The sequence below is a fragment of the Emys orbicularis genome, chromosome 7, assembly GCF_028017835.1.
Source record: "Emys orbicularis isolate rEmyOrb1 chromosome 7, rEmyOrb1.hap1, whole genome shotgun sequence".
NCBI lineage: Eukaryota > Metazoa > Chordata > Testudines > Emydidae > Emys > Emys orbicularis.
Window position 1 is genome coordinate 123,891,770 of NC_088689.1, and position 13,815 is coordinate 123,905,584.

General features: G+C 39.4%; 1 protein-coding gene across 1 annotated transcript in view; it reads left to right on the forward strand.

Moving 5' to 3' along the window:
• SUCLG2 (succinate-CoA ligase GDP-forming subunit beta) overlaps positions 1-13,815 on the forward strand; it is a 222,778-nt gene that overhangs the window by 35,345 nt on the left and 173,618 nt on the right. Inside the window, exon 2 of the mRNA XM_065407893.1 lies at positions 8,601-8,742. Within this exon, the coding sequence (XP_065263965.1) occupies positions 8,661-8,742 (82 nt within the window). The 5' untranslated portion in view covers positions 8,601-8,660. The remainder of the gene's footprint in view (positions 1-8,600; positions 8,743-13,815) is intronic.

A 13,815-nucleotide genomic window follows, 5' to 3' on the forward strand; every position in this document is an offset into this window, starting at 1 on the left:
GCAATATCAGCCAGCAGAAAATGTTTCACACCAACAAATACTGAGGCTCAAGTTCTCCCAGTTCTTGACTGTCAGACTACAAATGCAAAATTCAAGATGTCACACACAATCTCAGGGGCTTTTACAGCAAGGTCCACTTATTGACTTTTTCCAGTGCTTCCTTGATAGGTTGGAGTGACAGAAATACCTATGAAACGGATTACACTTCTCATGTTGCGATACAACCCTGCAGTGAAGAAATAGATTGCTAAGAAGTAAATGGCATAAAACCCAAATCTATCTTAAGCTATTAAAACGTGTTGCTTTCCACCCAAATGCAGCCCTGTGTGAAAGTGTGTGAAATATATATGGCATACTTCCAGGGATTTTCCTTTGATTTTTTCTGACAGAAATGTGGGGGGGAGGAGGTGGAAAGAGAGGAAGGGCTATGGGTGGAAAGGGGGCTTAAGAGGGAGAACAGAAATAAGAAAATAGTCTGTGCTTTTCCTTGTTTTACTCTTCCCCTTTTCAGCCTTTTAGATTTTCTTTAAAGAGACTTTCAAATGACTTCCACTGATCCTTGCTCAGAGCCTGGTTCCCCTCTGGTTTGTTTTTTATGGATGGACAAGTGTGCATTGGTGCCTCTGGGAGTGCAACTTAATACTGCTGAGGGCAACTAGATTGTCCACAGCAGTAGAGCTGTGGCATAAAGGGGAGCGGGAGAATAAATAATAGAACTGGCAGGTTGGAGATGCTAGTCGCATTCCATGCCACATTAAAACATCCTGCTAATAAGTCTCAAGGGGAAGAATCGGCCTGGAAAATGTAAGGTTTCTTTAAAAACCTGTTACCATAAAGCCCTTTGTGTTGTTTGTCTTAAGGCTGTACAGTTGTGCAATAGCACTGGTAACGTCAGTCAGTGCTGTATCTTATTTTTACCTATAAGATGCATCATGGTATGGAGTGTATCATCCCTGGGATGTTTTTCCTGTCTACAATATGTTGATGAGGTTTTGAGAATACTTGGAATAAGTGCAAGTGAGGGGACTTGTATCATAGTGTCTTCTGAGCCCTGGGTAAAAGTGAGGAGTAAAGACTTGGAGGCTTTCATTCATTCTATTCACCGTAGTCCCACCTATCCACAGGTCTTTGTTTCCATTCTGATTAGGATGAATTTTTCTGTTTTATCTTCAAGCATGTATTTAGTATAACTGAGAACTACTTAGAGCTGGCTGTTAATTCTAAGATTAGTGTCTTTTCTGCTGTTGGTTCATCAGTGTTTTTTTCTTTAGCCTATGATCCATCACAAATGATTCCAAGTCATCACTTTTAAGATGTTCTTGAAAGAGAAAAGATCTTTTAGAGAGGGGCATGTCTTTTTCCTTCACTCAATCTCTTGTAATTACTGTCTTTTGCCTGCCCTTATCAAGGCAAAAGGTCTGTTTCTCAAGAGCTTTAATGTAACTTTTTCATGTCCCTTTGCTCTGCAGAGCTTTTAATATGGAGTCAATTTCCACTGATTTCTAAAGTGTATAGATAAGCAACAAATGTATATAATAGTAGGCTGTTTTCATTCATCATCTTCACTAGTTCATTCATCACATGGAGTTTGTCTGTTGTGAAAAATCCTGATTGAAAGCCCATCTTGGTTGAAATTCAGGGTTAAAGTAAGATGGTTGCGCAGTACTTTATGGTTTGCAAACGAAGGTGTGTCTCTTCTTTAGAAGCATAGTCTTTCATTATTTCTCCAGGGGTTTGTTCTGGTGCTGTGCTGTCCATTTTGCCAGTTCTTCTGATTCTGAACCACGCTCTTCTTGCTGTCTCCATCTACATACCTCAGCTCTGACTTCGTAATATTGGCATGGATCATTCTTCTCTTTTTTCATGTTATTTTTTGATGATGGTACAAGAACAAATCTCACTGTGTACCGTGCGCAACACCTTTTTTAATCTGGTGCTCTCCAAAGGGCTTATCAAACATTAATTACGCTTCACAACACTCATGTGAGGCAGTACGATTTTTTTAATATCCATTTTGCAACTTAAAAACTCTGCAGGCAGGGGTACAAGGAGGTATGGAACTTGCCCAGGTTGTCCAACATGCTAGTAGTGCATTTGGGAATAGAATTGACTCCCAGCCTCTTGCTTTAACCACTAACCTCACTTTGCTTTTTGTTTGTGAAAGTGCGATATTTCAGGAAGATCATTTTTCATACCTACTGTTGCTTCATACTTGAATAATTTAAAGCCTTCCCGATGACACCTATTTTGAAAGTACATGCTTGCTGCATCCAACCAGAGAGAGCTAATTGAATAGCCGTAGTGATTAATACAGTTAATTTACTAATTGTAATAAATGTAAGGATTTTCTTTTTTCTGCGGCGATTGTAATTGCTATCAAATTCTGAAAAACTTGTGGAGCATTAATATTTTCTTTTGGTTTGCCTAGAAACTTCCCTCTGTCAGTGACATAGAAAGCTATCATTTTAGTATTGAGAGTAAATTCAAACATAATCTTCTGTTATGGCAGTGGATATTAAGGAGTATACCATAGAAAACAAGAATTTCTTTGAGATACACCTCTACCTCGATATAACGCTGTCCTCGGGAGCCAAAAAATCTTACCGCATTATAGGTGAAACCGCGTTATATTGAACTTGCTTTGATCCACCGGAGTGCGCAGCCCTGCCCCCCGGAGCACTGCTTTACCGCGTTCTATCCGAATTCGTGTTATATTGGATCGCGTTATATCGAGGTAGCGGTGTAGTTTTGCTCACATAGTTTTGCTCATTATCTGTGCACTAGTTTGAAATTTTAAAATGTTTTGTCAGAGTGGGCTGCTAACTTATCTGTTTTTTTAAAAAAGAAATATGAAACGGCAACAACTTTTCCTTGGAAACATTTTTGTTTGAAAAAAAAATAAACAGTGATAAAGCACTATTGAAATATGAAAACTGTAACTTGTTCTGTTCATTAGTAATTATAGCATATTTTAGGAGAGAAATTTTTAAAGCCTAGTTTGAATGAGAATAGAATTGTTACCTTGAATAATATCTTGAAAACCTTTCAAGAAGGTTAAGGTAAAAATTTTGTTCTTTTTACGTGAATGATATTTGCAAGGCATGATAAATGAATTAACTAAAAGACATGAGCTTATTTTTTTGTACCCTGAAAGTCAGACTTGTAAATTCCCTATTGAGCGAGAGAGAGAGAGAGAGAGAGAGCATGAGGAATGCCTTCACAGATGTAGCTCCAGGCCTTGACAAAGAGGTGTACTTCTCAAATGCAACTAGTAGCCACAGCAGAATGTCTCAAAGCCAGCTGGTATGATCAAGCTTTTTCTTCCAAGATAGTTGTCTTCTAACCTGAACAGTTTAAGTGTTCTTATTTTCTACCTTCTCTTACAGCTGAAATAATGTTTAGCATTTATATAATGTTATGCCCATTGAAGACTTGTAAAAAAAAAAAAAAAATCTTATTCTTTTGGGGCTCATGAGATAACAAAATGGCCAGAATTTTCAATGCGTGAGATGCACCTGAACAGGCAGGCAGGAGCTTAATCAAGCATGTGAGGAATTTTAAGAAGAGTGACTTAAAAGCATATAAAACCTACTGTATTCACCGGAGTTATGGGTATGAGCTTCCGGCCCCTTGCCCAACAGGAATTTTTTAAACTAGATATTAACTTCCCCAATATTCAGTTCCACAGGGAACTGGGATTGCTCTTCTGTTGGATGAGGGCCTAAGTAGTGCATCTGGATTCTCCTTTGCCTCACACACAGTAGGGCTCAGTCACTTGCTGTTGGAGGTCCTGGCTGATGCTGCATCCTGGTTGCAAAGCCTCTTCTCGTCTCCCCCTCCTCCCCCCCCCCCCCAAAAAAAAATCTATCTCAAACTGAATCTGGCAAGGCAGAGGATCAGTAGCTACATGCTGCAAGGTCACCTCTAATGGGTCTAATCATCTCTGAGACTCCATTTTCATTGCAGTTGTTTTGGCTTCTGCTCTAGTAGGGTATGTGAGGGGATGCCTGGCAGCCGACAGTGCAAATGAGAGCTCATGAGATAAGTACCTTAGGCCTGGTCTACACTGGGGGGGGGGGGGGATCGATCTAAGATATGCAATTTCAGCTACGAGAATAGCGTAGCTGAAGTCCATGTACCTTAGATCGACTTAGAATCACTTACTTCGCGTCCTCGCGGTGCGGGATCGACGGCCGCCGCTCCTCCGTCGACTTCGCTTCCGCCTTTCGCCGTGGTGGAGTTCCGGAGTCGACGACAGAGCGATCGGGGATTGATTTATCCACGTCTACACTAGACGCGATAAATCGGTCCCCGATAGATCGATCACTACCCGTAGACGTACCCTTAGTTGGAAACAGAAATCAAGTAATGTTTGGGAAGGTTTACACTGATGTTGGGATCAGGAGTGAAAACAAGGGGAAGAAATTACACAATTGATATTTGGTCCTCAGCGTAAATATGCAGTAAGGCACCAACCTTTCCCGAGCACTCATCTGATGATGATTGGCCTCTACAATACTGAGCGACAATACTTTTGTGTCTATATTTGCCAACCTTTAGATCAGCCACCTTTTTTTAGTCTTATAAGTAGCTGTTTCTCCTTAAATTGGAAAGCTGACATCTAGTGGACAGTAGTTCCCGCAACTTGTGACGTATAGTATTGTATACCCCTGTTTCATCGCTTTTAAATTCCTGGGGATATACATTTCACTCTGTAATCCTTCACTCCAATCTGCATATGTGTATGTATGTATCTGATATGTATATTTACCCATCATAAAAAATTGAGCTGTATACTGGTGACAATTAATTTGTAGCAGATTGCATTAACGTTTTGTTGAATGAATTCAGCATAGGAATATTTTGAAGACCAAAGAATCCAAATGAACAGTGTAAAATTAAGCTCCCAGGATTTTAATGTTATAACTGTGCTTGAACGCACACACAGAGGAAAAGAGGCAGGGCGGCTTTTTAATGTCCTGGATATATCTAAGGGTATGTCTATACTACCCGCCAGATTGGCAGACAGTGATCAATCCAGCAGGGGTCGATTTATCATGTCTAGTCTAGACGTGATAAATTGACCCCCGAGCGCTCTCCCGTTGACTCCATTACTCCACGAGGGTGAGAGGCGCAGGCGGAGTCGACGGGAGAGTGTCAGCAGTGAAGACACCGCGGTGAGTAGATCTAAGTACGTCGACTTCAGATACGTTATTCAAGTAGCTGAAGTTGCGTAACTTAGATTGATCCTCCCCCCAGTGTAGACCTGGCCTAAGAAACCTTCTCCACTCTTTCTAAAATATATGCTATAATTCAAATAGAAATTAGGGGCTTGATGCAGGAATTATTGGATATGGTGTATAAATCAAAAAGTAAATGTATTGACTCTGAAGATCATAGAGAAATAGAAAACAAGTTGAGACACTTGCATGGTGGAATTATTACCTAAAACCAGGTTATTGTAGGTATTCACTATAAGCATTTTATTCTTCTAAAATACTTCTCACATTATTTAAAATGTGAGTTCTGAGCCATTTGTAATTATTTATGTTCTGCAGGAATCACTTTGTAATATACAAAACCTCACATTTCCTGTATAAAAGTACATGGCTTTTACGTGTCTTTAATATCAGTCTTTTGTGTCCTGTGTTCAAACAGATGGATGTTTCTGTTTGATATAATGTAATATCTAAAACTCCAGTATTGCATAAAAGCCATATATTGTTGAAAGGTGGACATATTAACATTTTTTGTTATTAGTATAAAACTATATAAGGATAATCAATGTTTTATGTCCTGATTTTAGAGATCCAAATATTAATATAATAAATAATCCTTTCTGTTATGTCCAGCTGGGAGGTGCCAGCATGCCTTCAGTGCTTTTTATTTTATCAGCAGCTGAGAAATTATGGTGGTTTATCTGCCACCAGGGCAGCAGTTCATCTCTCCATAAGGAGAAGAGTGACTTCTTCATGACACAGATTGTAATTAAACCACTTCCAGGTAGCACTGCTGTCATTCAGGCTGATGTCCCTTTTCAGTTAACTCTTCCCTTTTTCTATTTGACCATTTTAATATGGATCCCAAGAAGAAATGTTCGCCAGCCTGCAGATATTTCTAAAAATATGGCCGTGCTTGGTTAAATGTGTGAGAGGGGAGCATGAGTTGGTTTGTCATGGAACATGTAAAATCCCCCCCACTACCCCCCATCTTCCCCTTGTAAATTTTAACTAAAGTTAATTTTTTAAAGAAATTGTGTTGACAATGAGGGTTGTTCCATATTCACTGTAAGTTGTAACACTCTGATCTGGGAACATATAAAACCTCAATTCTGTAAAGATTTACCCATATGTTTAATATCAGTGGGATTACTGATGTGCTTGAAGTTAAACATGTACAAATGTTTTGCAGAATCAGGGCCTAAATGACATTACATTTATTTTTTACTTTAGATCATGGAATATATAAAGAAAAAAATATAGTAATAATGGAAGTGTAACATGTACAAAAGCAAGGAAATGTGGATCTAGAGTAACTTATCCAGATAAGTGGTATGGCTTATGGGATAGAGGAAAAATGTCCAGAGGGCTGCACAGCTTTGATGGCAAAGCTATCTAGTCATGTGGTTTTCCCGAAGCAGGTTTTATTACAAAATTGTTGTAATTATTTGTTTCTTCTAGAACCCAATGGGTGCTTGGTGCTTTCAGACACTAAATGGCTGATATTGTTAGCAGTGGACATGGAGACTTTATTCTCTCCTGGTAGTGGTGCCTCTAAGGGCTTGTCTATGCTGCCCGCCATATCGGCGGGCAGCGATCGATCCAGTGGGGGGTCGATTTATCGTGTCTAGTCTAGACGCGATAAATCGACTGCCGAGTGCTCTCCTGTCGACTCCGGTACTCCACCGGAGCGAGAGGCGCAGGCGGAGTCGAGGGGAGAGTGTCAGCAGTCGACTCACCGCAGTGAAGACACCGCAGTGAGTAGATCTAAGTAGATTGACTTCAGCTGCGTTATTCATGTAGCTGAAGTTGCATAACTTAGATTGATTTCCCCCCCACCCCCCAGTGTAGACCAGGCCTAAGTCAGTGTTGAGGCTCCTTAGGGGGGAGAGGTGTGGGGGGTTGGGGGGGAAGGGGGTGGTGCATGCTTACATTTTGTCTGTGCAGTATCCATTATGTGGATAAATAGGACTTCAGTCTCCAGGGGGCTGTCACTCTGGCACCTTTCACCACCACTAAATTCGCTTAGCCTAAAAACAAAATCCAATTATATTTGGAGAGTGTAACGTGGAGCCAGGCTGGCAGCCACCAGATGTGACTGACATAAGAATACTTCACCACGTTTCTAACTTTGTTCCTCAAAGCTGTTCATGCTAGACAAGGAAGCTAGAGAGGATTGTTCACAATGTTCAGCAATAGTCCGGCAAGGTCTTTAATAGTATTTGAAGCTCTAGATCCACGTGGAGCCAGGCCGGCAGCCACCAGATGTGACTGACATAAGAATACTTCACCACGTTTCTAACTTTGTTCCTCAAAGCTGTTCATGCTAGACGAGGAAGCTAGAGAGGATTGTTCACAATGTTCAGCAATAGTCCGGCAAGGTCTTTAATAGTATTTGAAGCTTTAAAGAAAGAGCTGAGGCATCCCAGCTAAAAAGTGTGAAGCTGGAACTGCTGACCATGTAGCAGTACAGTATAGAAAGGAGTAGACTTCAGGCCCACTCCTTTGAGCTCACAACTCTGAAATGCCCTTTTCTGCACTTTTCAGTGATGCACCTGTGGCACTTGCTTGTGATCTTTTGTTTTGTTGGCCTTTGGTTTTATGTGCATAAGTCTCTATCTCTCTCCCAGCCCCCCTGTCCACCGATGGTATATATAATGCATACACATATGTATAATTATGTGTGTGTAAGTATGAATAATTTGTAAACCTTGTATGGTGAGATTGGGAAGTTGTTTCTTCTGCTGCTACTCCTGGACTCATATGGCCACACTGGTCATTTGCTAGTTCCTTTAACAAAAGGTCACTAAAACAGAGCCAATCGGGAATAGATGCCAAACCTTTTAAAATGTGTTGGGATTTATTATTACTTTGAAAATTTAACCCTTAATTAAAATATTTTTTTTTCCTACTCAGATGTACAGTGTGTATATAGTGTCTGAGAAACTTATTGTATGTAAGACAACTATTTAATATTTAGTATGTTGTGGAATTTAAAATAAAGCAAAGAATATTTTTATTAATGTAACAATTTTATAATAGTATTTTTAGGTAGCACAGAAATGCATAAAACCATAAATATACTGTAGAAATCAAACCCAGTAAATTTGCAAACCTGTGTTGATTTAAATAAGACATACACATCAAGCCAAGATCACCCTGTGAGCCTTGTGCAGCATTTTAGTATCTTTGATAGGTTTCAGAATGTTTTAGCCACACATTTGAAATGGCATTTCCCTAAAATGATGCACATTCTTCCATTTCTCCTAAATAATTTTGTTTATTGTTAGTTTGAGGTGACCATGAGGCTTAATAGTGCAGTTGACTGTTGCATGAAACGGTTCATAATGAGCATTTTGTTATTTCTCTTTATTTCTGTAGGCTGTTCAATTAACCTCGAGACGATGGCTGAATCTGCAGGAATACCAGAGTAAAAAACTGATGGCAGACCATGGGGTTACAGTTCAGAGATTCTTCGTGGCTGACTCTGCGAATGATGCCCTGGCGGCTGCTAAGAGACTAAGTAAGTTGACTAGTAATGGGTGATATCTCCTTTGCTAGATACCACCCTGGAAAATAAATTGCCTTGTAATACAGTATATTCGTTGCACACAATCTTAAATTTGATGTTTATTGTAGAAGTTTGAAATATCATCCAGTCAATAAGTGCTTGTTTCATTGCACATGTGAAGCAAGCTTTATAACAGCAATATTTTTCAGAGCGTGGTTTTATTTCCACCATAATGTTATTTTGTAAACAGCATATAACATGGAGTCTTTAACATTGCTTATGTCAGTTTTAATACATTCAGAATCAAGATTGCAACATTATGAGGGTCTGCTATAGAAATCATTGTGATGTCATGAGCAGGGTCATGACTTCGGGAGCAAGGGACGGAAACAGATGAACGTCTTTTAAAAAACAACAACCTTGTTTTCAAACAAAACTCTGTTCTAACAAAGGAAGAAAACAAGTATAAATAAAATTACTTTTAAACAGATTTATATTGGTGTATAGTGGGTTTGTTCATATGCGGAATCTGAGTCACATAAAGGTGAGTGACAAAAGGTGTGTGACAAAAGCCAGGAAAGGAACTCAGATGTGCTAAATCCAAATTCTATGCTTTGTTCATGTTCCATATCAACATTGTGGCATACCTGCAGGAAGAATTTGGCACAGAGTATTGAAATACACAGTGTTCCTGTGTCACAGGGACTTCGGCTCAAACATGACAGAGTAGCTGTGCTATTCAAAGAGAATGTGGTTTGGTAAATCACCCTGCTTTTAAGCATTTAAAAAAAAATCTGATTAGTAGATATTTCTATTTGATAGCAGCTTGCCCTTTTTTCCCCACTCACAGTTCTTAATCAGAACAGATTGGCACCACAGCCATCATATTACTCGTGGATAGTCTATCTTCCAGCAATTGTCTGTTTAACATTAAAAAAGCTGTTTTTTGTCTGATGTTTCTTATATTTATAAGCTATTTAAATATACCGTTTAGTTAAATATCCTCAAATCTTGCACACAAGAAAGTAAATTAACGTGGTTATTTCAGAGACCTGAACTGACCTCCAGGAGCTAAAGGGTATTAATATAATGGTGTGGTGAATCACTTAACATCATTAGAATTGTGGACTTTTCAGTAATTGAAACTAATTTAAACCTTTTGATGTTGACAGAAGTATTAAAACCTATTTTTAAAAATCATTTCAAATGAACATTAAATGTTTCCATTTTGGTCATTATGTAACTTAAAATGACAATGATGTGACCTATTAGGTGTCTGATATATATGATTTGTAAAAATTGTCTGCATAAGAAGCCCTTTTGTAATACCCGTATATGTTTGTTGTTGAAACCAGTTTAAACCATGGCTTGTCTCAAAGTGCAGATATTATCGTGATTTGTTGTGCAGTATTTTAGCTTGCTGATTATGTGCTTGAGATTCTTACTGTCAGCAATCTCTGTACAAAAAGTGCACCTTAATATTAGAAAAGCATGGAACATGACAATGCAAATGTTAAGGCAGAATACTTCTGTATGCATTCATTTTAAGAATTTTTCAGTGTATTTCAATACAGTTGTCTCATATTAACATGTTTCTGTTCAGCTAGGGAAAGAAATGCCAGTTGGAAGTATCTAAAATATTAATCTGCCCAATGAAATACTGGAATAATTGAAATAACTTTTTTCAAGATTTGTTCATTGAAATGACCATGCATCCTTTTAGTTTGAATGGACCTCTGGATAGTAAAAATAACTTTGTATATTAAAAGAAAAACTTAAACTATCATGAGACCAGATTCTGCCTTGAGTTATTTGTATACAACTTCACTGGGTGCATTGGAATTTGGTCTCAAGTTTGTAATGCAAGTCAATGTCAGTAAATGTGTCACCTCCTACAAGACAGGCCCAACAAAGAAAATAACAGAACACACTAGCTGTCACCTTCAGCCCCCAACTAAAACCTCTCCAGCGCATCATCAAAGATCTACAACCTATCCTGAAAGATGATCCCTCACTCTCACAGATCTTGGGAGACAGACCTGTCCTCGCTTACAGACAACCCCCCAACCTAAAGCAAATACTCACCAGCAACCACACATCACTGAACAAAAACACTGACCCAGGAACCTATCCTTGTAACAAAGCCCAATGCCAACTCTGTCCACATATCTATTCAAGTGACATCATCATAGGACCTAATCACATCAGCCATACCATCAGGGGCTCGTTCACCTGCACATCTACCAATGTGATATATGCCATGTGTGTATATATATATCACACACACACATACAGAGAGCATGAACAGGTGGGAGTTGTCTTACCAACTCTGAGAGGCCAATTAAGTAAGTGAAAAAAAACGTTTGAAGTGATAATCAAGGTAGCCCAGTACAGACAGTCTCTACGCAAAAGAATTAGTGGACACAAATCTGACATCAGGAATCATAATACTCAAAATGTACATGGCAGAGGGGCATTGCTGGCACATGATGGCATATATCATATATCATAATACTCAAAAACCAGTGGGAGAACACTTTAACCTGTCTGGTCATTCTTTGACAGACCTGCGGGTGGCTATCTTACAACAGAAAAACTTCAAAAACAGACTCCAACGAGAGACTGCTGAGCTGGAATTGATATGCAAACTAGATACAATCAATTTAGGATTGAATAAGGACTGGGAATGGCTGAGCCATTACAAACATTGAATCTATCTCCCCTTGTAAGTATTCTCACACTTCTTATCAAACTGTCTGTACTGGGCTATCTTGATTATCACTTCAAACGTTTTTTTTCACTTACTTAATTGGCCTCTCAGAGTTGGTAAGACAACTCCCACCTGTTCATGCTCTCTCTATGTGTGTGTATATATATATCTCCTCAATATATGTTCCATTCTATATGCATCCGAAGAAGTGGGCTGTAGCCCACGGAAGCTTATGCTCTAATAAATTTGTTAGTCTCTAAGGTGCCACAAGTACTCCTGTTCTTTTTGCGGATACAGACTAACACGGCTGCTACTCTGAAACCAGTAAATGTGACGTTTACCTTCCCTGAATTTGTGGAATTCTGATCATAGATTCTTCTCTGGAGCCTCTTGCTATTGACTATTGACTCTTCTGAGTCAGAATTAGACTGACCGCAGTTGAGTGAGAAGTATTCCTTTTTGGACACTTTCTCAGATCATTGTCTCCATGACATATGGGAATGAGGATATGGAGGTAGATATTACCCCGTCCGAGGTAGAAGCCAAACTCGAACAGCTTAATGGGACTAAATCGGGGGGCCTAGATAATCTTCATCCAAGCATATTAAAGGAACTGGCACATGGAAATTGCAAGCCCATTAGCAAGAATTTTTAATGAATCAGTAAACTCAGGGGTTGTACCGTATGACTGGAGAATTGCTAACATAGTTCCTATTTTTAAGAAAGGAAAAAAAAGTGATCCGGGTAACTACAGGCTTGTTAGTTTGACATCTGTAGTATGCAAGGTCTTGGGAAAATTTTTGAAGGAGAAAGTAGTTATTACCATTGACCTCAATGTCCTTTGGGACAAAATACAACATGGTTTTACGAAAGGTAGATCATGCCAAACCAACCTGATCTCCTTCTTTGAGAAGGTAACAGATTTTTTTAGACAAAGGAAATGCAGTGGAGCTAATTTATCTCGATTTCAGTAAGGCATTTGATATGATTCCACATGGAAAAGATGGGGATCAATATGAAAATTGAAAGGTGCATAAGGAACTGGTTACAGGGGAGACTACAACGGGTCGTACTGAAAGGTGAACTGTCAGGCTGGAGGAAGGTTACTAGTGGAGTTCCTCAGGGATCAGTTTTGGGACCAATCTTATTTAATCTTTTTATTACTGACTTTGGCACAAAAAGTGGGAATGTGCTAATAAAGTTTGTGGATGACACAAAGCTGGGAGGTATTGCCAATACAGAGAAGGACTGGGGTATCATACAGGAAGATCTGGATGACCTTGTAAACTGGAGTAATAGTTATAGGATGAAATTTAATGGTGAAAAGTGCAAGGTCATGCATTTAGGGATTAACAGGTACAGAGAAGGGCTACTAGGATGATCCGAGGAATGGAAAACCTGTCTTATGAAAGGAGACTCAAAGAGCTTGGCATTTTTAGCCTAACCAAAAGAAGGCTGAGGGGAGTTATGATTGCTCTCTCTAAATATATCAGAGGAATAAATACCAGGGAGGGAGAGCAATTATTTAAGCTCAATACCAATGTGGACACAAGAACAAATGGATATAAACTGGCCATCAGGAAGTTTAGACTTGAAATTAGATGAAGGTTTCTAACCATCAGAGGAGTGAAGTTCTGGAACAGCCTTCCTGGGTGTCTGGCTGGTGAGTCTTGCCCACATGCTCAGGATTTAGCTGATCCCCATATTTGGGGTCGGGAAGGAATTTTCCTCCAGGGAAGATTGGCAGAGGCCCTGGGGTTTTTTCACTGTCCTCTGCAGCGTGGGGCACAGGTCACCTGCTGGAGGATTCTCTGCACCTTGAAGTCTTTAAACCACGATTTGAGGACTTCAGTAGCTCAGACATAGGTTAGGGGTTTGTTACAGGAGTGGGTGGGTGAGATTCTGTGGCCTGCGTTGTGCAGGAGGTCAGACTAGACTATCCTAATGGTTCCTTCTGACCTTAAAGTCTATGATTCTATGATTTCCCCAATTAATCCTTCTGAAGGCTGCTTTATATTTCATGCTTATTTTGAAAAACACGACTGAAGCTTTATAAATGGATAGTCAAGGCCAGTAAGTTGTTTGGTATCCTAATGGCAGTCATTTTCATAGAGATTACCCATACTCCTTTTGTTTACTAAGGTAGCAGTGCAAATTCATACAAACATTCTATCCCATACTGCTTCTGCCCTTCTTGTTCTAGGCAGCTGGATAGAGATATTTAACCCCCAAAGGAAATTTGAATTTTTTTTTGCTCTGGAGTTCTAGGGATTTTTGTTCTAAATGCAAATCTAGGATACTGTTTTGTAATCCCAAATCCATCCATCCTTTTTACCTCTCCTCAACTAACAGTCATGATAGTGGCGGGTTCCCCA